This window comes from Podarcis liolepis (genome assembly GCF_965112155.1).
Source record: "Podarcis liolepis genome assembly, chromosome: 14".
Classification (NCBI taxonomy): Eukaryota; Metazoa; Chordata; class Lepidosauria; order Squamata; family Lacertidae; genus Podarcis; species Podarcis liolepis.
The window spans coordinates 14938379-14961998 of NC_139569.1; the positions used below are offsets into that span (position 1 = coordinate 14938379).

At 45.3% G+C, this 23620-nt stretch overlaps 1 protein-coding gene across 10 annotated transcripts in view; it reads left to right on the forward strand.

Moving 5' to 3' along the window:
• The window catches only part of SYT17 (synaptotagmin 17), a 35980-nt gene that overhangs the window by 8826 nt on the left and 3534 nt on the right, over positions 1-23620 (forward strand). For 4 of the 10 annotated variants that reach the window (XM_083474379.1, XM_083474382.1, XM_083474381.1 and 1 more), the window contains 6 exons: positions 5664-5681; positions 8653-8801; positions 11647-11798; positions 13519-14138; positions 16093-16213; positions 18524-18679. In XM_083474379.1, the coding sequence (XP_083330505.1) occupies positions 5664-5681; positions 8653-8801; positions 11647-11798; positions 13519-14138; positions 16093-16213; positions 18524-18679 (1216 nt within the window). Of the gene's footprint in view, positions 1-5658; positions 5682-8652; positions 8802-11646; positions 11799-13518; positions 14139-16092; positions 16214-18523; positions 18680-23620 lie in introns of all 10 variants that reach the window. The other 6 variants (XM_083474387.1, XM_083474385.1, XM_083474380.1 and 3 more) reach the window with 2 other exon arrangements.

The following is a 23620-nucleotide window of genomic DNA, read 5'->3' on the forward strand; positions in this document are numbered from 1 at the left end:
CACTGGTGGGGAGAGGGCTGTTGAGTTCAGGTTCTACTTATGGGGTTCCTGGAAACATCTGGTTGGCCACTGTGAGGACAGGATGATGGACTAGGTGGGCCTCTGACTTGTTCCAGCAGAGCTGTTCTATTCTTCCTCTCATGGTTTATTTGCCTTCTCTGTGGTAGCTAAGCTTGGTAGCAGACTGCTCTTCTCTGAAAATGCCAGATCAACCCTCAAACCTCAGATCAACCTTTTCAGACTTGCTAAGCACCAGGCCACACTGTGGCTTTTCATTGAGCCAGCATTCAATCCCTACAACAGGGACAGGAAACCTGTGGCCCTCCAGAGGTTGCTGGACTCCAACTCCCACTGCCTGGGGCTGATGGAAATTGGAATCCCATAGGATGCTGCCTTATGCTGAGGCAGACTGTTGGTCCACCCAGCTCAGTAATGCCTACACAGGCTAGCAGCAGCTCTCCAGTATTTCAGGCTGGGTCATCTGTCAGCCCATCCTCTGGAGATGCCGGGGATTGAACCTGGGACCTTCTGCATACAAAGCAGGTGTTCTGTCGCTGAGCTATGACCCTTCGTCAGCAACATCTGAAGGATCACAGGGTCCCCTTTTCTTCCCTAGAATATTTATTTAGATGCCGCAATCGTAAGGCAAGGTGCTTTATGGAGTACCAGAGGCGCAGTTCTCTGTCCCAAAGAGATTGCAACCTGAAATTCAGCAGAGGAAGCAGCAACAGGTGAAGGGGAGGCAATGGCAAAGCAGAAGGCAATATGCAGATGTATCGTTTAGCATGTGTTTTATTTATTTATTTTAACAACTCCTATACTGCTTAACGGGACGCGGGTGGCGCTGTGGGTTAAACCACAGAGCCTAGGGCTTGCCAATCAGAAGGTCGGCGGTTTGAATCCCCGCGACGGGGTGAGCTCCCATTTCTCAGTCCCTGCTCCTGCCAACCTAGCAGTTCCAAGGCACGTCAAAGTGCAAGTAGATAAATAGGTACTGCTCTGGTGGGAAGGTAAACGCTGCTCTGGTTCATCAGAAGCGGCTTAGTCATGATGGCCACATGACCCGGAAGCTGTACGCTGCCTCCCTCGGCCAATAAATTGAGATGAGCTCCACAACCCCAGAGTCAGCCACGACTGGACCTAATGGTCAGAGGTCCCTTTACCTTTTATACTGCTTAACACCTCAGTCTCTTTAAGCACTGTAAAGTGAGGTGGAAAACGGTACAATGAAGCTGAAATCAGTTTAAATTAATTATAAAACCAGAAGAATTTCTTAAAATGCCTAGTGGGATAGCTCAGTTAGTAGAGCATGAGACTCTTAATCTCAGGGTTGTGGGTTCGAGACCCACGTTGGGCGAAAGATTCCTGCATTGTAGGGGTTTGGACCAGATGACCCTCGTGGTCCATTCCAACTCTACAGTTCTGTTTCTCTGTTTCTATGAAATGGTAAATAAAGGTCATTTCTAAGCACTTGGAAAGCCAATAGGGAGGGGGCCTGTCAAATCTCCTCTGGGAAGGAGTTTGTAGGAAAAGGGAAAGTTGTCTTATACTGAGTGTAGGCTGTTGGTCCATCTAGCTCAATACTGTCTACACTGACTGGCAGCAGCTCTGCAGGATTTCTGACAGGGGACGTTCCCAGCACTACCTGGAGAAGCCAAGGATTGAACCTGGGACCCTTTGCTTGCAAGGCATATCCTCTGCCACTGAGCTGTGGCCTTCCCCACAGACAGTTTAGGCTTAATTATAGGATTAGATGTTGTAGGCACAGGGGGAACCAACATGATGCTTGCCTGGTGCTGTTGGACTCCCAGTTCCCATGAGCCTGCATGGCCAGTGGCTAGGGATTTTGGGAACTGTAGTCTAACAACGCTTGACACCATAATGGATACCTATGCAGGGTGGCGTAGAAACTAGCAGATTGTGCCAAAGATGATTTTGAGTGTGAAGGTTCATGTGCATGCAGTAATACAAAGTAGTCTTGAGCATGTGCAGAAAATTCCGAACCACAACTGGCATCTTTGGAATATTTTATTTTCCTTGCAAATGGTGCAGGGAAGGTAGATTCTGGCATAGAAACATAGATGTCTGCCTTATGCCACACTGTTGGCTCACCTGTCTCAGTGTTTCCTACACGGACTGGCAGCAACTCTGCAAGGTTTTAGACAGCTCTTCCTGGACTGGACTGGAACCTGGGTCCAAAGCAGATACTCTTAATACCGACCTGTGGACTTTCCCCAAGCCTCCTCTCTCTCCCCACCCAATTAACTGTTGTACATCTGAGGCTATATATTTATTCTGTGACATTTACAGCCTACTCTGCATGCCCTAAACCCACACTAGTTTCAATAGATGAATCACTGATGCCACCCCAAGGGGATACTGAATCTGTCCTTTAGATGCAGAGGCAGCGTGGCACTGAATGCCATCAGATGGATAGCAACAAGCGGGAGAGGGCAGCTGCCTTCTCACCTCCTCCTTGGGCCCCTGTGCAGCACTCAAACATAGGGAGCTGCCTTACACTAGGCCAGGCTGTTTGTCTATCCAGTTCGATATTGTCTACACTGACTGGCAGTAGCTCTCCACGGGAGTCTCTGCTAGCGCTACCTGGTAACGCCACGGATTGAGCATGTAGATCATCAGCATGGAAAACAGGTGCTGTGCCACAGTAGATTAGATCAGGGCTGGGGAACCTCAGGCCAAGGCAGTGAGTGTGGCCCCCCAGACCTCCCTGTCTGGCCCTCAGAGATCTCCACTGGCCACATCCTTTCCTGTTTTGCACCCATTGTGTTTTTGCTTGTGCCATTGAACTCTGATGGATGGGCGATGGAGAGGTGTGTCTGTAAACTGACCTACCGTACAAAGGTATAATTTACACTGGTTATTCCTCCCTACTGTAACTGGAGATAAGCCTGGGATTTAACTATGGGGACATTTTGGGTGCATATATGTACCACAATTTTTTAAATTTATTAATTGCCCACGTGTTTATTTGTTGCATGTTTATCCAAGGATCCTAGAGGGGAGCGTCATGCAGGCAGTCTTCCCCTGTATTCTCACAGCAACCCCATGAGGTGGGTGAGGCCAGGGCAATGCGACCAGCCCAGCAGTGGGTTTGATAGCTGAGCAGAGATTTGAAGCCAATACTTCCTGCTTCTATCCCAGTGCTCTAACCTCTATGCTAGAATGGCCCAATGTTGTTGTTTGGGGCTGCTGTGTGTCACCCGCAGAGCTTCCAAAGTGCTTCATGATGGATTTGGCTTTCCTGACATACTCAAGAACGTGTTAAGTGCTCAAAGAAGATGCCTTTGGAGATGTAGCCTAGCTTTGTTGTATGGGACTTGATGGAGCCACAGCATTTGAACTTCCATTGTACTGTATAGGGTACATAATGATCTAGAACGGAACATTGTTGTGCGGGACTTGATGGAGCTGTGTGCCATGTTCTGGTTTGATGCCAGAAGGCATGGGGAAAGCAGCAGGCAGGACTGGTCAAAGGTGGCTGGACCATGGACAGCTCCAATTGAGCAACATGTTCCACAAAGGCTGGGAGCAGACAAAGGGCTTTTGTCCTTCTGTCTCCAGACTAGGTTCTCCAGGCAACACCCATTTGAGAGAACTTCTTAATGCCAGTTATTGGGAATAATAAGTAACGCAAGGACTGTTGTGCTCAGTTTCTGCTTGCAGGCTTCCTTCAGGGACAGTGTTAGAAACTCGGATATATAAGCTGGGTGCCAAATGTTGCAGAGGAGCCCACCTGAGAGGCACTGGAAATGAGTTCTGGTGAGCTCTGGCTGAAAAAAAATCCCTGGTTTCCCCCACCACATGTAAGAAAATATGCAGGGCCTCTGTTTTGCACACCCAGCACAATGAGGTTGGTGAAGCTGGTGGCAAGACCAGCAGGAGCTCAAAGCTACACACCTAGTGAAATAAGGTTGTGAAGCCTTGAGGTGGTAGATTGGTTTGTGCCGTTTCAGGTTTCCACAGGTACCAGAGGAGAGAGGCTGTAGCTCAGTGGTAGAGCAGCAGGTCTCCAGGCCAATCCCTGGCAACTCCAGGAAGCCCTGGGAAAGATCCCTGGCTGAAATTTTGGAGAGCTGCTGTCAACCAGTGTAGGCAATGCTAATCTAGAGAGACCAGTGGTCTCATTTTGGTATAAGGCAGCTTCCTGGAAATGCCGAGGATTGATCTTTGAACCTTCTGCATGGAAAGCATGAGCTTCACCACTGTTCCGAGTAAGTTAAGGCAGAGCAATTGTTGGATAATATCCAGGGACTCCTGGGGGAGGCAAGCAAGAGAAGAAAGAAATGCAGCACAAACCATGGTTTCTAGCTATGTTTTGCGATAAAACCATGGTTTGGTTGGTATGGTGAGATTCCTGAGTGAAGACACTGTTATACTGCTGTATGTTTTTTTCAATGTTTGCTCCGTAGTAGACCTTCTGCTGCTCTTCTGGGATCGATAGGAGTTTTCAGTGCATGGCTGAAATTGCCTTTCCATCAAGAATTAAATTTTCAGTAAGCAGCCTCTGTGCAGGTTGAGCAAAGTCTTGGAAATAATTCAGCAGAACCATCCATGGATCAAATTTTATCGCATCATGAGTCATGCATCAAATTACTTGCAATACTTTTTTTTTATTAAAAAAACACACACACAATGCCAGCATTCATCCGAAATTAAGAAGACATGCTTGGGTGTATGATATTGTGCTCATCAGGATCTGATCAGGTGATGGGTTTAGACACACCCACAGTTAAGCCACAAAAACGTGTGTGCATGCAAAATGTTTCTGTTCATCGGCCATAAATTTGTGTGACGTACGTGGGTTAGATGCACGGACGATGCAATTAGAGGCATGGCCCATTTTCTGTGCTGAGGTACATCATTTCTGCTTCTCACTCCATCCCTTTGCTCTTATCGAGGCAGAGGTCGCTGAACAAAGTATCCTGTCTAAACATTGGGAGATAAAATCATTGCAAATGAAAATCAACCAAACAGCACACATTCTGCATTTACAAATAACGTGACTGGTGTTCTGGCATTAAATAACAAATAGGCATTCAATAATTAGGCATTTGAATAGCACGATTGGCAACCTGATTGCAGCCGTGAGAACCAGTATGTGGTGCAGTGCCTAAAGATCAGAGTTGGGGGGCTTGACGGCCTCCTAATGTATCTGGATCTCCAACACCCATCCATCCCGCTCAGCATGGTCCATAGTTGGGTATGAAGGGAGTTGCATACCCGAGGGCACCAGTTTGGAGAAAGCCTGCGTTGAACAAGTACAAAGCAGGTAAGGATTGTAGTCTTAGAACCCAGGAGAACAAAGCCTTAAGCACATTCACTTTGTGGGGGCCTGGTCAAAGCCAGGGCTGACTACCCAGGGGGAAATTTGGGATCAGGTGAGCTCTTTCAGAAGGAAACAGAAATAGCAGCTTGGTAGGGAAAGTGCACAGAATAAATTGATTTCCCCCGGAGATCCTTTTCAACTTCAGTAAAATATGTAGGACAATAAGAGCTGAAAATAGTATCATTTTTCTAGAAATCAAAGCCATGGCACCAAGCAGGGAGGGCAGGTATTTGGGGATCATTAGAGCTTTGCTAAACTGGTCTTGTCTGTTTCATTTTCTTCCCCCTTGCTTCATCATGGATATCTAAAAGGACAGTTGGAACCAATAAATGAGGTGAGTTAATCTGGTGACTCATTCTGCCTTCTCTTGCCTCTCCCCAGGCAGAGGGAGATGGTTGTGCTTTTTCATCTGCTCGTTTGCTTTGTCTGTCTTTGGTTTCTGGCTTGCAAAATCTCTTCCTTGGCAAAGTGCATCTTGATTTCTGTAGGGCACATTCTTTTTCCTTAGTTTCCTTTTCTAGTGCAAAATGCGAATTGCCTTTGCTGATCATGTGGCAGGCTGATTTCAGTCAATTTGGGTGCAGATGTTCCATGCAGTGTCTGGTACTAGATTCCAAATCTGGATTGCATGGGAATCTTCACTTTAAAAAGCACAGTTATAGCCCTCATACTTTTAAAGTTAATTGTCACATGTTTCAGTGTGCTTGTGATGTCTCTTATGCACATACACACCACTGTGCACTCTAGAATTTGTTGACTAGAAACCTTTCCATAAATAGAGTATAATTTTTCATTTTATTTAGAACATTTGAACCCCACTCTTCAGTCAAAAAGTCTTCCAGAGTGGCTTACATACAATCAGTTAAGACAGTCCCTGTCCTCAGGTTTACAGCCTAAAAACAACAACACACAAGGAAAGAGGGCAGGGAAGGAAGAGGAAAAAAAATCAATCTCGGGCACTGTACCTGTTCTTAAATAGTTGTTCACATAATGACCAGCTAGTGTAGTTTGGCGTAGGAGAGTCCTGATGGTGCTGGTCTGTCACAGCAGAGCTGATGGAGTGAGCCTTATATCCCAGCTCTCCCATTGAAGCAGCCTGCTCCCAGGTGACAACCGAGGGAGAGAAGGTTTGATGGAGTTTGTATGTCAGTTTCCTATCTGCCTGGCTCTTTCTGTCTGAAGAGCATTCATTCCTCCATAATAGCAGAAAATGGGACACTCCCATGGATATTTGCTTCTCCTGCGTGGCTTATAGCAGGGATGGGGAAGTTTGTGCCCTCCAGATGTTGTTGGACTCCAACTCCTGTCAGCCCCAGCCAAGTTGCATGCAGTTACGTTTAACTGCAGTTGCCAGCAATTGAACCAGGTCCCTTTGTGTGCAAACCATCTACTCCACTTTGCACGGTTTCATTGCAGGACCTCATCGTCTGTATCAGCGTTGAGGAGCCCATGGCCTTTAGATGTTGTTGGACTCCAGCTCTCATCAGCACCAGCCAGTCAGGAACGATGGGAGACCAGCAATGTCTGAAAGACTGCAGGTTCTTCATCCCTGGCTTGCAACTCTGTTCTCCTAAAAGTGTGTGGCTCCTTGCCACTTACCCATACTTGTTCTGTTCCCCCAAATTGATTCCCCCAGATATATGTGGGGAGAGGGCTGATGTACTCAGGTCCTCCTTGAGGGCTTCCAATGGTGACATCTGGCTGGCCACTGTGAGATCAGAATGCTGGACTAGATGGGCCATTGGCCTGATCCAGCAAAGTCTTCGTAGGTCCTTATGATTAATTGTAAAACAAAACACAACAACCCCCAAATTCATTCTGTTGAGTTCAGAATAAAGCATCTTATGTGTCTTATACTGATTTGATAAGTTCGTTTCTGCATTGCAGGGAATTGAACCAGATGGTCCCTTCAAATATTATGATTAAATGATTTTGATGGGGTGACATCTGATAGTCATCCTCAGAGCAGGTTCACTGAAACGGACTTACATAAAATAATCTTAACTTTGGGATTTTTTCATGGTGCATAGGAACAGGTCTCCATTAGGATTCACGAGTGCTGTGAGCTTGCTATAATGGTGAAATTAACACACTTTATAAGGACAAAAGAAATAAGAGACAAACTAGCTGTGAGTGGGGGAGAATTAGAAGCCGAGACAGTTGCAGTACAAAGTTGTTGTTTCCACAAATGGATGTTCTGTATGATTTGAATTGCTCTACTCAGACATAAGAATGTTCCTAACGGGAGAGATTAACAGTACTCTTTTCTTTTAATTAAGGATAAAACCTGCCTACCTAAGCAGTGGAGTCATAAATAGAAATATATAAATATAGAGTAAGCTACTCAATTCAGTTAGAGCTTAACTGAAGTACAGAATTTAGAACTGACATGAAGCCATTTAAACTTGTGGTGAAAATATGCAAAAAGAAATGTTCATTTTGGTTACTGATGTGTGAATATGTGACAAGAATTTGACGTTCTCAAATTCACTTATGGATTTGATAGCATATGTTGCATGGCTTTGCTTTTTCCTTTTATAGTATTTGTGGAATGTGTTGGAACAACGACACTCAAAAAATTTATATGCGTGGACCCCCATTCCTCTCAATCAAATAGAAATGGCTACAAATAGAAGACTGCCTTTTGACAGCCCTTAAAAATGGAGGAATATCCTCTGCAAAATAGGACACATGGTCACGCTTTTCTTGTTTATATCTTAAGTTAGGACTGTGGGCTGTATCTAGTGTTACCCTAATCAGAGTATTTCAGTTGAAATGAATGGACAGGAAATTAACTTAAAACTATTGATTTCAGTGGTTGGTTGGAAAAGCCAAAGTTGGTTGGAAAAAAAAACCCTTAGATAAGTAACTTGCACTTCTTTCACATCAATGGAGTAAACCTAGGAAGCTGCCTTATACAGACCATTGGTTAACCTAGTTCAGTATTGTCTACACTGGCTGGCAGCAGCTCTCCAGGATTACTGGCAGGGGTCTCTGCCAGCCCTACCTGTAGATACCAGGGATAGGACCTGGGACCTTCTGCTCTGCCACTGAGCTGCCCCCACCCCCCAAATTAAAGAAGGTCTTCAAAAGGGAGTTTATATGTGGAAAAGGCTCCTCCCTAGCGACATTTACATAGGAAGGCATTAATTCCAGGTCCGCTGCAGGAAAGAAAAGCAGCAGAAACAACAGACAGGCACACCCAGCTGAAATCCAAGCCCTGCACCTCAATTACAACTGAGTGTTTATGCTTGCCAGCCACCAACTGGTTGTAATTTTTGCTATCTGGTTTCCAACGGCCTCAGGGCCTGTTGTCTAGAATCTCGGATCTCTTGCTGTGCAGATGGACTTGCCGGAACTGTTGCCAGAAGTGTTATGACTGCAGCTGTTGCCAGTCGAGCGATGACGAAGTGGAAATCCTGGGGCCTTTTCCAGCACAGACGCCTTCCTGGTTGTAAGTCTGGATTCTGCTTTTAGGATCCCGTTTGTTCCCTTTTCACTTCGGTTTTTACAAAGATCCCTGCCAAATCTGGATTGGTTGCTTGTTTCTAACAGGCACTGACAATTTGCAATTTTTTCTAAAAAGAAAAACAACAATATGCATGTTAAATGCAAAGCTGTAGTCTGGCCCTGTGTTAAGGTTGTGAGAGAAATTTGATTCAATTCACGTTTAAAGGTGAGCTACCCGATTTGGATTTCCCATAACAATATGCAGACCAGAACACAGCTATCCTTTGAAATTCTCTCTGAATTTTGCAATGCGGTTCTCCAGCCAAGTAATCTGTACGAAAATGCATCTGCTGAGGGAAAGTGTGCATAGAAATGTGTGTATTAATGAAAATAACATAGAAAAATGCATTATCATTAGGGAAAGCCGCTTTGCAAATATGTGTATATTAGGACTAATTTACACTAAATTGTTGATGAGTTTTCATAAGGGCTTAAAAAAAGTAAATTGCAAACTGATGTGGAAAACTGAATTTAAGATTGGAAAAATGAAGAACTGAGAGAAATTGAAATTTACAGATTAGCCCATCCCTGCCTTGTCTTTGTGGAGATGCTTCTTTTGAGTCAAGTAGAGATCACCTCCATTAACGTGTGTGAAGTGTTGGATATCCCGTGGTGTTTTGGTTATTCCTACCCTCCTTTGGATGAATTTTATATTTGTATTCTCTTACTAAATTTCTTATGTATACCACAGTAAGAGTCTCATACCTAGTGTTGCTCAGGAATCATAAGAACTCCGTCCAAATCAGTGTGGTTTTGAAAAGTTCAGTCCACCATCTTGATTCAAAATGGCTTCCAGCTGTGTCCAAACATAGATCCAAACCTACTCCTTGATCCTCAGGAACCATTATGCAAAATTTGGTTAAAACCAGTGCACCTACACCTTTCCTACTGCTGGTGTCATTGGAGGTGAGACAGGTGAACTTTAGGGTAGAAACAGGAAATACAGAGTATAAAAACCCTGACATATAAAAACCATGACTGGACTGTAACCTGCTAAACAAAGACAAGAGTCAATACTGTCTCCATTTCTTTTACTGGCACCACTCCCCTCTGGTTTGTGCCCCTTCAGGTGAAAAAGGTTCCTGGCCCTCATGTAGTGACAACCCAACCTTCTTTGTTTGTCTACAAAAGCTATTTATTTTCCAAAACCTTTAGCGAGCAAGGTAACTTGTGCTCTCAGCTAACAAGGCTTCATTGTTTTACCAGTCTATTAATGCATGGGGACTCCAGAGTTGGAACAGAACTCTAGAAATAATTTCATCTCCAACATTCAAGACCGGAGAATAATGATGTTCTTACTGTACCATACAGAGCTGGCAACTTGGCTGTCTTGCTACAACTAATCTAATTATGTTGACTTAGCACACATGGCAGCAACACCTTCCTGTCATTTCCTCTCTAATATTTGCTTTCCTGCTTTGTTGGGAAAAGATAAATTGTAGCTAAGAGCGGTAGGTGATCTTCAGCTTTGCAAATTACAAAATGTGTGACACGGGTGTTCAAAATGATTAAAAAATATATATACTTGGTGAGATTAAACTGAAATTGCAGCTTGGTTCTTCTTTTTTGGTGGCCCACATTAAAGAAAAACTGGGAGCTCTTCTGAATGGAGCCAGGATTTAGAAGTGGATATCTCAATAATCTGGTGTCATGATGCCATCAAGGTCCCACCCACATGTCCAGGTTGACTGGCGGAGGGAGCTAAGGGTCTGCTTCACCAGCACATTTCCCACAGGATCCTGCTGGCTTCAGGGGTCTGTTTCACTAGCACTTCCCTGTGGTGAGCATGGTGAAGCAGTACTCTGCAGTGTAGCTTCCTGCCCATCAATTAATGTCACCTGTTGCACAGGTGGGCATGGTTTGGGAGAAATGGCATCATGGGCCAACTTGGGCGTCTGGTGGGCCAGGATTCGCCTGTGGGCTGTAGGTTCCCCTACCTCTGTAGTAGAGAAATAGAATGGGGGGGGGGGGAGGAATGAAAATATATTATTGTCTAATTTCAGAGGCGTTGAGTGTGATTGTGTTGCCATTTTTACACTCTTCCAACAATTTCTCATAAATTGGACAATTGCAAAACAGAAAAATCCTTCCATTTCTCATAAATTCATTTGAATTCGGAAGCTGTGCTTCAGAACAAGCCAGGATATAAATATATATTCGTAGCTTAGAATCTTTAAGGAGTTAAAAAATAAGAAAGGGGGGGCCCTTGGGCCACATATTTTGTGCCTCACAAGTACCATTTTGTTTGTAAAAGTGGGGGGATTTTTTATGCCCTTTCCTTTTTTAAAAAAATATGCCCATAAACAGGACAAAATGGATCTGATTTTTTGTGGGGTGGGGGCAAGGCAGAGGCATGATATGTTATTGATGATGATGAAGAATGTGCACAATTTTAAATGATTTGCAGTAATAAACTACGAAACAGAGCTCTCCATACAGGCTTGTGGTGCAAGTAATAAGAGAGTATAGCAATGAAGTTTTGAAACACCACGTTCATAGGTTAATTCAATTGAGGGAGGAAATGCAGTGCTCATCCTGGAAGAGAATTCAAGATACAGTGGTACCTCGGGTTAAGAACTTAATTTGTTCTGGAGGTCTGTTCTTAACCAGAAACTGTTCTTAACCTGAAGCACCACTTTAGCTAATGGGGCCTCCTGCTGCCGCTGCTGCACGATTTCTGTTCTCATCCTGAAGCACAGTTCTTAACCCGAGGTACTATTTCTGGGTTAGCAGAGTCTGTAACCTGTAGCGTATGTAACCCGAGGTACCACTGTGTTTCATTTTGACAGGGTGAGCAATCGAAGCGATGACAGGGATGGCGACTCTGACAACACTACAACGAGCGAGCCCCCGCCAACCCCTCAGGACGTTTCACTGGACAGAAGGCGGTCGTCTACGGATACATCTCGATCCACTTACAGCCTCACAAGACGAATTTCAAGTAGGTTTGCCACAACCCACCTTTTTGGCATTTTGGTGACGTGTGTGTGAGAGAGAGATACCTCCACAGACCATGAGGCATGGGGCTGCCCCCCAGGGCTGCCCTCCACTCTGTTCATTGGGTGCCTTATAAAGGGGTCCCTGTGTGCAATGTAAGTGCATTACAGGCTTCCAGATGAGGAGGCGATGCAGATGTGTCCCCTTTATTTGGAGAAGCACTACACAAGTATATCAGCATTTACTTAGGGCTTGTTCTCAAAGTGGCTGTACATGTGGCCTGTGGGGGAGCGGGGGGTGTCTGGAAGGCGCATTGGGGCTGGGGGCAGGTGCAACACAATCAGCACAACCCATCATGATGTTGTTGTGGTCTGAGGCCAGATCCCATGGGCCAAGGCAGGTCAGGAGTTGACTTCATGTAAATCCAGGGCTGTGATGAGGCGCTACAATTACTCCAATAGGGGCTGTGCAATGACATACTTACATTTTTATTATATAGAGAGGGTCCCATCTGCACTATACATTTAAAGCAGCATCATGCCACTTTAAATAGCTATGGCTTCCCCCAAAGAATTCTGGGAAGTGTCGTTTGTTCAGGGTGCTGAGAGTAGTTAGGAGACCCCTGTTCCTTTTGTGGAGTTGCAGTCTTCAGAGCGGTTTAACAATCAATCCCTCTTCCCAGGGTATTCTGGAAATTGTAGCTCTATGTGGTTGTAGTGGTTAATGTTGGACCTGGGAGGCCAAGGTTCAAATCTCCACCCTGCCATGAAACTCATTGGATGACTTTGTGCCAGTCACTGCCTCTCAGCCTAACCTACCTCACAGGGTAAAGGTAAAGGGACCCCTGACCATTAGGTCCAGTCGTGACCGACTCTGGGGTTGCGGCGCTCATCTCGCTTTTTTGGCAGAGGGAGCCGGCGTACAGCTTCCGGGTCATGTGGCCAGCATGACTAAGCCGCTTCTGGCGAACCAGAGCAGCGCACAGAAACGCTGTTTACCTTCCCACCGGAGCGGTACCTATTTATCTATTTGCACTTTGACATGCTTTCGAACTGCTAGCTTGGCAGGAGCAGGGACCGAGCAATGGGAGCTCACCCCGTCGCGGAGATTCGAACCGCCGACCTTCTGATCGGCAAGTCCTAGGCTCTGTGGTTTAACCCACAGCGCCACCCGTGTCCCTTCACCTCACAGGGTAGTTGGGGTTAAATGAGAAGGGGGAGGAAGAAGAAGAAGAGTAGAAGAGTTTGGATTTGATATCCCGCTTTATCACTACCTGAAGGAGTCTCAAAGCAGCTAACATTCTCCTTTTCCTTCCTCCCCCACAACAAACACTCTGTGAGGTGAGTGAGGCTGAGAGACTTCAGAGAAGTGTGACTGGCCCAAGGTCACCCAGCCGCTGCATGTGGAGGAGTGGGGAATCGAACCTGGTTCCCCAGATTACGAGTCTACCGCTCTTAACCACTACACCACACTGGCACTGGGTACACCACATTGAGTTCTTTGGAGAAAAGTGTGGACTATAAATGCAACAAACAAATAATAATAGGGGCATCCTAACACCTCTCTGCACCCATAACAAACTACACTGCCCACAATTCTTGGGGGGAAGCCATGACTGTTTAAAGTGGTATGATTGCTTTAAATGTATAGTGAAGTTGGGGCCTATATCTCTGCAGTCAGTGTGAATTAGTGCCTTCTCCCACCATTTGCTCTTTGTTACGCAGGTCTAGAGTTGAGGCGTCCAAGTTCTCCACTTATTGACATAAAACCTATCGAGTTTGGGATTTTAGGATCCAAAAAGGAAATAGTTCAACCGTCCATCCTGAGGAAAACCTATACTCCAGATGACTATTTTAGGAAGTTTGAGCCGAGACTATATTCCCTTGACTCTAACAGCGAAGACGTGGACTCCTTGACGGACGAAGAAGTCTTGGCCAAGTACCAGCTGGGCATGCTTCATTTTAGCACGCAATACGACCTCTTGCACAATTATCTCATTGTTAGGGTGATTGAAGCGAGGGATCTGCCTCCCCCAATTTCCTACGATGGCACTAGGCAGGATATGGCCCACTCGAATCCTTACGTGAAGATTTGCCTCTTGCCGGACCAGAAAAACTCCAAGCAGACTGGAGTGAAGCGCAAAACCCAAAGCCCGGTCTTTGAGGAGAGGTACACATTTGACATCCCGTTTTTAGAAGCCGAAAGGCGGACCCTGCTGTTAACCACAGTGGATTTTGACAAATTTTCACGCCACTGTGTCATTGGTAAAGTGTCGATGCCTTTGAGTGATGTGGACCTTGTGAAGGGAGGACATTGGTGGAAAGCTCTGGTCCCCAGCTCTCAAGTAAGTTTCAGAACAAAACACAACATGTTGACTGTTATTACTGTTCTTGGTGGTCTTGGCTGGGTGGTCTTTCCCCCCTCCTTCGGATTGTGATTTAACACTGGCAGTGGTTTAATGGTACAAGGAACAGAGATGTATTTGGTTGTGGCCTTGAAGCTCTTGAATGTTCTCCCTAGGGAAGCCTGACAGGCTCCATCACTATACAGTGGTACCTCGGTTTAAGAACAGTCCTGTTTACGAACAATTTGGTTTAAGAATTCTGCAAAACTAGAAATAGTGTCCCGGTTTGAGAACTTTACCTCTGTCTAAGAACGGAATTCGAACGGTGGAAGGGCACTGGCTTGCGGAGGCCTCATTAGAGAAAGCGCGCCTCGGTTTAAGAACGGTTTCGGTTTAAGAACGGACTTCCAGAATGGATTAAGTTCGTAAAGCGAGGTACCACTGTATTGTTATAGTGCAGAGCAAGACTGGTAAGACATTTGGCCCAGGGAGGAGGTGTGGCTTGGCTTGACTCCCAAGGGCCAGATGGAGAGGTTTAGAAGGCCGCATTGTACCCCAAGACCAGAAGTTCCCCAACCCTGGGGTATGTGATGAAGACTTGGCTCTTTAGGGGGGTATAATGACAGTTGGTGTCGTGAAACAGCTAAGAGAGTGGGCTACAATTCAGGCAGGGCCTGATTCAAATTTTGCCTCTGTCATAAACTCCTTAGGTAGCCTTAGGCCAGCTACCCTTTCTCAACCTCAGTCCTACCACCCCATCTGCAATTTCGGAGATAATAATATCGGCTTCCTTTACAAGGCTGCAACTTGATAATGCAAGGGAAGTGTTCTGAACACTTGGAAATGCTGTACAAATGTTAAGTTGCTGTTAATAATAAGATCTGTTCTAAGTGCTTGTTTGATTATTGTAGTGCTTTATTATGGTTATTTGTGCAAAACGCTCTTCCTCCGTGGTTTTCTGTCATCAGAGGTTTCTACTTATGAATTCTTATTGTCTGACATGTGGGGGCAGAGGAAGATAACTGTGTGTCATACTGACTGTTTTATATACTGGGGGTCGTGTGCCATGCTTAGGTACTGGCTGGGTGATTCCATCTCATATGCTCTGTGGGGCTCAGGGTCATTCATGGTGTGTGAAGGACAGGGGGGGCTGTTTGGCTTGGATCTCAAGCACAAAGGGGGGGGGCTCCTCAGATTTAGGCACTTGTTCATTTTTTAGCCTTTGATAAGTTTCATAACATGTTTTTATGAGCATTGAACCATAACACAACACTCTCAGCTTAGAGCTGCAAATCTAAGCAAATAATAGGATTTGTGATTTGGAAAATGCATCATTTTCTTCTGTTAACTGACATAGTTTTCGTCATGTCGAAGAGTTTAAACATTCACAAATATTAATAAAAATATCTGTTCTGGTAGCACAAAATTAGACCTAGACAATATCCTCTCAGATCAGCCGATTATGTAAATAAACCACTCATGTTTGGGTTGTTGGGGGAGGAAGGTTAATTTGTTTCTTGTGTGTTGTCATTTTTAATTTTGATTATGGCTAGGGGCTTCAAATGCTGGAAGTGGCCCGATTTTCAACATTGCGATATATCACCAGCTAAATATCACAATATCCCGATATATCACGATATATACCTGTGGTGGCGGAGGGCCTTACTGGGCCTCCCCATGGTGGCAGAGGGTCCAGCCATACCTCCCTGCAGCAGCAGAGGGCTTTGCCATGCCTCTCCATGGCAGTGGAGGGTGCACTGTGCTTCCCCGCATCAGCAGAGGTCCTTGCCCAGATAGAGAGGCTTGGAGGGCCAGCGTTTGACCCTTGGTCCAGAGGTTTCCCAGACCTGCTGTAAGGGCATTTGTGATCCTTGGACATGGCTTGTAATGCCCTTTGTTTCAAACGCCCCACCTCTTGTCCTGTTTGATTCCTTCTTTGGCACATCTGTTGCAGAATGAAGTTGAACTGGGAGAACTCCTGCTGTCGTTAAACTACCTTCCCAGTGCAGGAAGACTGAATGTAGACATCATTAGAGCAAAACAGCTGCTTCAAACAGATATGAGCCAAGGTTCAGGTACGGACTGGCGCTTTTCCAATAATGACTGCTGCACTTAATCGGAGGTGCTCTGGTACTGCTGAGATGTATAAGATTTGTGAAAGATGTGGATGTTTTCAACAGGGAACAGGATATTGCCCTTCCCCAAAGCAGCTCTGAAAAATCCCAGCCCTAAAGTCCTAATATGAACCAAGCCCCCGCCCCGCGGAAATTTTCAGTGCCAGCATATGCAAATCGACAAAGGAGTAGTGTGTCTCTGAGCATGTGCAGAGAATGTCTGTTCCTCACTGCTGTATCCAGCCTCCACTTGTACTGAGAGGGGTGGGACAGAGCATTCAGAATCAGAGGAGGCTTCTGAGAAGGTTTTGACTTCCACAGTCTTTGAAGAACTTTACCTTTATGACCTTTTCAGACCAGACATTTACGATTTGAGAAATGCCACTGGCACATCCAAATGTCAGTGTTTCTACAGAATAATGGTGGGAAATGTATTGATTTTTTTAAAAGACAGCACCTGCATTTTACCTAAGGGGTGCCTAAAAATAACCATGAGCCGGAAAACAATAAAAACAGTTCAAAACTATGCCCAGTTGAAAATAGAGAGGTCCAAACAGCTGTGCCTCTTGCCTCGTGTGCTGGGCCTCAGGAAGGCACATTTCAGCTTTGTGGTGGGTGAGGTGGTGCCTGCCAAAAAGGCACAAATCCAGCTGGCTTTGTTGGGAGATAGGGGTCCTCAGCACAGAGCTACCGGTCAGCCTCCGCCTCTTCAACTTGCACGGCTCACCCCACAACCCCAACCCACCCCCAGTATGGCCTTCAGCCCTTGTATCACCATGGCAACAACCTAGCTGCTGGAAGGGGCAGGAGAAATCTGGAAGGGGCAGGAGAGAGAATTGGCAGTGGATTGCTGTGCAAAGGGATTGTGAACTCAATTCTCACAACTCATAATCCCGGACTGAGCATATGCTCAGAGCTCCCAGATTCTTAATTCTTAATGTGTGACCTCCACCCCAGTTTTTAATGCACCTGGCTCCAGTTGTGGATCTCGGGGTTCCAGTACAAAGCAAAATAAATCCCCAAAGCCTGAAGTCTTCCCAGCAAATGCACATGGATCTATATTTAAGCTGTCCCCCCCTTCCATCAATCCTCTTTCAGACTGCATACTGTATAAGTGGGAGACCTGAGGAGATTTTGTGCGTGTGTGTGTTTTACTTTCAGTATGGAGAAAATCAGCAGGCAAGTGGCGTTTAGAAGCTGCCCTTTCCCAACCATTCTTGGAATCACCAGAGGAGTCATTTTTGTTCCTCAGAAGCAGAAGTCAAAATGTACCCTGTTTACTTTCAATTGCGAACAACGGAAGGCTGGCCTTGGTGAACGAAGGTCAGCTACGCTGTTCTTTTTGAGAGAGAGCAGGTTCTTTTCGGAAGATGTAATCTTCATAGGAGCGAGCAGGGAAAGAAGGTTACAGCCGAAAGAGGGAGGCTGAAGACTCACTACTGCTTCTGAGCATTGTTATTATTATTATTAATTATATTTATTACTCGCTCTTTCAGAAAGCAAACAGTAAAAAGTGTAAAGACCAGCATTTAAAAATCCTAAAATGCTCATCAGTAATAAGTATAAAATACATGAAAATTGTCTGTAAAATACAAGAATCCTCTTAAAGGCCTGTCTGTTCCAGCATCCTCTTTTCACACTGGCCAACCAGATTACCTACGGGGAGCCCGTAAACAGGACCGGGGTTCAGCAACACTCCCCACCTCTGATTCCCAGCTTAGCGGGTGCAGGGCAAGCAGTGCATGGTCTGCAGAGCACCATAATAATAATAATAATAATAATAATAATAATAATAATAATAAATAATAATTTGTTGTTGTTGTTGTTGTTATACCCCACCCATCTGGCTGGGTTTCTCCAGCCACTCTGGGCGGCTTCCAACACATATAAAAACATAATAAAACATCAGACATTAGAAACTTCCAAATACAGGGCTTTGCTACCACTCCCTGTCCTCCAGACTCTGCCACCTGAGGCAAACTACGTCACTTTGTTCAATAATAGGGCTAAACTTTCCAATTAAGGGGTCCCTTGCTCATCGGCTTGAGTCCAGACTCAGAGCTGGTCAAGAGCTGTATCTGGCACCTATTTCTCTCTGAATCCAGTTTAATGGGCTGTCCCTTCCTTGTCTGGGTCAGAGTCCAGGCTGCATTGGGGCAAGGAGTTCACTTGGGCCAACTTAATGCGTGAACTGGGCAATGACAGGAAATAATGATTTCCGATGAACAAAACCCTCTCTGGTAGATCAAGCTGTGCTTGTTTTCTGTTCAGATCCCTTTGTGAAGATCCAACTTGTTCATGGTTTAAAACTGGCGAAAACAAAGAAGACTTCTTGCAAGAGGGCTACCATTGACCCCTTCTACAACGAGTCCTTCAGTTTCAAAGTGCCCCAAGAAGAACTTGAAAGTGCCAGTTTAGTCTTCACAGGTATGTTCACCTCTTTCAAATGTGGTTTGTAGGCCTGCCATACAGCTGAAGAATTTTGGCTGATTAATTCATGGGACTTTTTGTCAATTAATCAACTAACAGCTAGGGTTGTAAGAAGATAGAGATTTCTGTTGTGATCAACCTTTGTTGGTCGCAATCAACGCTGTCTCCATTCTGCTGCAGCTTTGTTTCCATCAACTACTATGTCATTCATCTCACTGTCCACTAATTAAGATGCATTACTATTTAAATCAGGTGTGTAACTATATACGTAACTCCCCTGTTGTTGTTGGAATTCTCCAGTATCCCTAGTAACAGTGCAATCTTTACTATATGTAGTCAGAAGTAAATCTTACTGACTCCAGTAGGACTTACCCCAGGTGAGTAGGGTTGGGTTGGCAGCCTAAATCTTCATTTATGTACAAGTGAGGAACAAAATGGTTTTAAAGAATAAACATGCCTTTTGTGGTTTGAATTGATATCCACAGTTGGGTCAGGGTGTGACGGAAGCCTCTTCAGCTTCCGAAATCTCCTCCCAGTCTGCTGAGAGTTGTCATCGTCCTCAACATCTGGCAATCAGCACATCAGACATCCCTGATCTTGCCCCACGATGCCCAGAACTTCAGAAAACGAAAGCAAGGTTCTGTCTCAGGTCTCAAATGAAATACCTCTCTTTTGAAGTGGACCAAAACAAAACCGCTCACACAAAAAGCAGCCCCCTCTCAGAAGCACCCAATCGAGATCCGAAGGGATTTTATCCTCTGTGCACACCCACCCTAGTAGAAACAGATGTTGCTGTTGAGACGAGATGCTGAAATGAGAACCTATTAGCTTGTTTCCAAACATTTCCGAATGAAAGCGATGCTCATCAGCAATTTAAATCGCAACCGTGATGTGCAGAAATTTTCCTCTGCGGAAAAGGCAGCATGCATAGTTTTGAATGCACTAGATCAGGTGTGGGAGGAAGGAATTGTTCCTGTAATCCATTGAGGGCCTTATTCTGAAATAGAAAAAGACAGTCACCTAAGCCACATTCTCCTCCTCCCGCTCTCTCACCCACAATATATAAACATTACCAGCTGTCTGGAGTCAGCTGCCTTTATTAAGAGGAATTGTTTCCCCTGTGCCATTATTATGATTAGTGTTTTTGCACAGCTTTGGGTTGTGGGGAGGGCGTGTGGAGCGTTTCAGTTCCCACCCAGAAAGCTTTCAGGCCCTGGGCAGGTTCCTAGACTGTTTTTTGGTAAATCCATCCCCAGGCTTCCACAGACTTGACAAGCTGGAACATCTGAAGAGAGGGCAAGTAAGATGACAGAGGGTCTGGAAATCAAGCCTTGTGAAGAACGATTGTTGGGTATGTAGGATCTAGACAAGAAGACTGACAGAAGATTTGATAGCCAACTTTAAATATCTGACACATGGAAGATGGAGCAAGCTTGTTTTCTGCTGTTCTGGAGTGTGGGAACCAAACCAGTGGATTCAAATGACAAGAAAGGAGATGCCAACATTAGGAGGAACTTTCTGATAGTGGAAGCTGTTCAAAAGTGCAATGGACTACCCTGAAAGGGTGTTGGACCTCCTTGGAGGTTGGGTAGGCATCTGCCAGGGATTCTTTAGCTGTGATTCCTATAGCACAGGGTTGGCCTAGATGACCCTTGGGATCCCTTCCAGATCTACAGTTCTATGACTTATCTGTTCATGGTTGTCCTCTTCCCTTTCCCCAGATCCTTGTCACACCTGACCTCCTGTGGGTGTGTTACCTACCAGGCTTGAATTGAGTGTTTTATTCCACTAGACTGGGACAGATTACAGGTGGAAGGACTACCTGGCCTGAGCCTTGTTGCTCTACAGTGTCCCTGCCAGCAGGACTGCAAACTGAAGTTAGTTGGGCCATCAGGAATCAGGCGACTTGGGGAGCCAGTAGAAGCTTTGCTGGCCTTAAATAAGAACTTCCTCGGGCTTGTCTCTTCAGTCTGGGCATGTTTTCTGTGAAAGGATGTGTTAAACCAGGGATTGGGAACCTCCAGCCTGTAGGTTCCTGTTTGGCATGCAAGGCAATTTCCCCTCAACCCACAACCATCTGCCCCCCAGCACCTGACATCAGTTAAGGTTGTGGCTGCAAGCTGAATGTTAGCTTCTGAGTCTCCCTTTGCAAGCGGGACTTGCTGGCAGTGCCAGTCAGCTAATTGACATGTTCAGTGAGCCCTGCTTTCTCCACACCTTCGAGGAAATATTTCTCCTCTACAAACATGTGTCAGGATGCTGCCCCTAGATGTTCGCTCAGTGTTGGCTTAAGTAACGAATTCCATTCACAATCTAAATGTGAATGGTGATCTGAAATAATTTAGTTTCTCAGGGCCAGGCTTGAGTAGGGCTGGGGGGAAAACACAACGTTAGATGGACCAATGGTCTGGTGCTGTATAAGACAACTTCCTAGGCTGCTATTATGATGACTACTACAGTTATTGATATTACTATTACTATTGCCTCTGGGAGTGGAAAGACAAAGACTGATCCTAGCTGATGCCTGAGTGAATAGGCTTCTGAGGCTATGGAATAAGTACACATTGTAGATTGTGCTTTTGTTTGTTCCCCAGTTATGTGCTCAGGCCTCACGGCTATGCTTTTATTCGCCCTACAGAGGCCACAAGACCAGCAATGGTTTGTTCTCTTTATTGGCAGGCTGGGTTTGCAGAGCAGTTGCAGGCGAACCGTTTAATTATTGAAAGGCTTTTGAAATATGTAACAAGAAAACAATCTACATGAAATGGAAAGCTTTGGGAGAACATGTGTTAGGATGTTTGTGTGCAAATAAGTTTGTGTAAGATTAGACTGGAGCAGCGGGAGCACTTAGAATCATAGAACTGTAGAGTTGGAAGGGAACCCCAGGGGCTATCTTGCCCTGCCCCCTGCATTGCAGGAATCACAGCCAAATAATCCCTGACAGATGGCCATCCAAACTCTGCTTCAAAACCCCTGTTTGAAAACCTACCATCCACTCCTGTCAAACAGCTCTTCACATCAGAAACTTCTTCCTAATTGTCTAGCTGGAATCTCTTTTCTTGTAATTTGAATCCATTGGTCCAGTCCTCTGGAGCACCAGAAAGCAAGCTTGCTCATCATCTGAGGCCCTTTTTGGTGCACCTTCCCTACAAGAGGTCCAGAGAGTGGCAACACGAGAACAGGCCTTTTCTGCAGTGGCTCCTTGTTTTGTGGAATGCTCTCCCCAAGGAGGTTCAGTTGGCACCTTGATTATGCACCTTTAGGTGCCGGGCGAAAACATTCCTCTTCAACCAACATCCGATGCCCTTTCAAATGTGTTTGTGGGAAGGGGAGAAAGGGGTCATTGGTTTGTGTGGGTTTTTTTGTTTGTTCTTGTTTTTATTATGTGTTTTGTGCTTTTATCTTGTATAAACCTATTGTGAACCTGTTGTATAGTCTGTGGTGAAGCGCCCTGAGATCTATGGATGAAGGGTGGTATACAAATGTAATCATCATCATCATTATCATATTCCATGTCACAGCCCTTCAGATATATGAGGATGGCTATCATATCACCTCCAGGCTAAAGCATGCCCAACTCCCTCAACCAATTGTCATAAGGCTTGGTTTCCATCTTTATCATCTTGGTTGCCTTCCTCATGGCTGCTGGAACTGCTGAACCTCCTCCTTCCTTACCAAGGGGAGGGGAAGTGAACCAGCAGGTGGCAGCAGTGCTCCTGGTTGCTCAGCTTCTGTAGCCCAGAAAGAGAGTGGGGAAGGTGAGCCATAGAACAGCCACTTAATCATCTCCAAAACAATAATATAATATACTGTACAGTATAGAGTATGCATCACCCAGAAAGAAGAGAGGGCACAGATTCTCATGAAATTTGGCCCATGTTTATTTATACGTGTAGATGCAAACTTGGAAATAGTGGGTGGAATTCAATGCTAGACCTACTCAGAGTAGGCTTATTGAAAAGAATAAATGCAACTAAGCTACGTTTCGGGACGTGGGTGGCGCTGTGGGTTAAACCACAGAGCCTAGGACTTGCCGATCAGAAGGTCGGCGGTTCGAATCCCCGCGACGGGGTGAGCTCCCGTTGCTCGGTCCTTGGTCCTGCCAACCTAGCAGTTTGAAAGCACGTCAAAGTGCATGTAGATAAATAGGTACCGCTCCGGCGGGAAGGTAAACGGCGTTTCTGTGCGCAGCTGTGGTTCGGCAGAAGCGGCTTAGTCATGCTGGCCACATGACCCGGACAAACGCCGGCTCCCTCGGCCAGTAAAGCGAGATGAGTGCGCAACCCCAGAGTCGGCCACGACTGGACCTAATGGTCAGGGGTCCCTTTACCTTTAGCTTTTTAAGCTACATCTATTTTGCATTTTACCCAGTGACTAATCTAAATGGAAAAACAGAGTTGTTTCCAACTAAGTTTTGCTCACACTGGTTTCATATGCTTGTAGGTAAGAAAAAGTTGTTCAATCTACCATCAAAAAGATAGAGAAGCAAGCTGATAGGCTAAAGATACAGGGATAGTCTGGGAATCTGAAGGTCCCTAACAATGTCTGTTTTAACCCTGCAAAACACCTCATTTGCAAGCTGAGTTGCACCCAAACTTCCAACGCTCTTTGTGTTGCAGTCTCAGTTCTATCTTTAGTCGAAACTATTTGAGCGGATCAGCAGTTCAAATAATAAAACAACAAAGTCACAACTGAAAAACCGAAAATGAACAAACCTGTAAAAGGGCAAGAACTGTTGTGAAACTGAAACCATCACACAACAGAATTAAAACCTCACTATAAAACCACACACCCATGCTTTCTAGTTGATAATTTATTTTTAAAAGCATTTTCATTACCAAAACAATACAGATTGCACACAAGGTTTGCGTAAGTGCAAGTATTCTGAAGAAGAACAAAATAATAATCCCATGGCGAGGAATGTAGTTGGAACTAAAT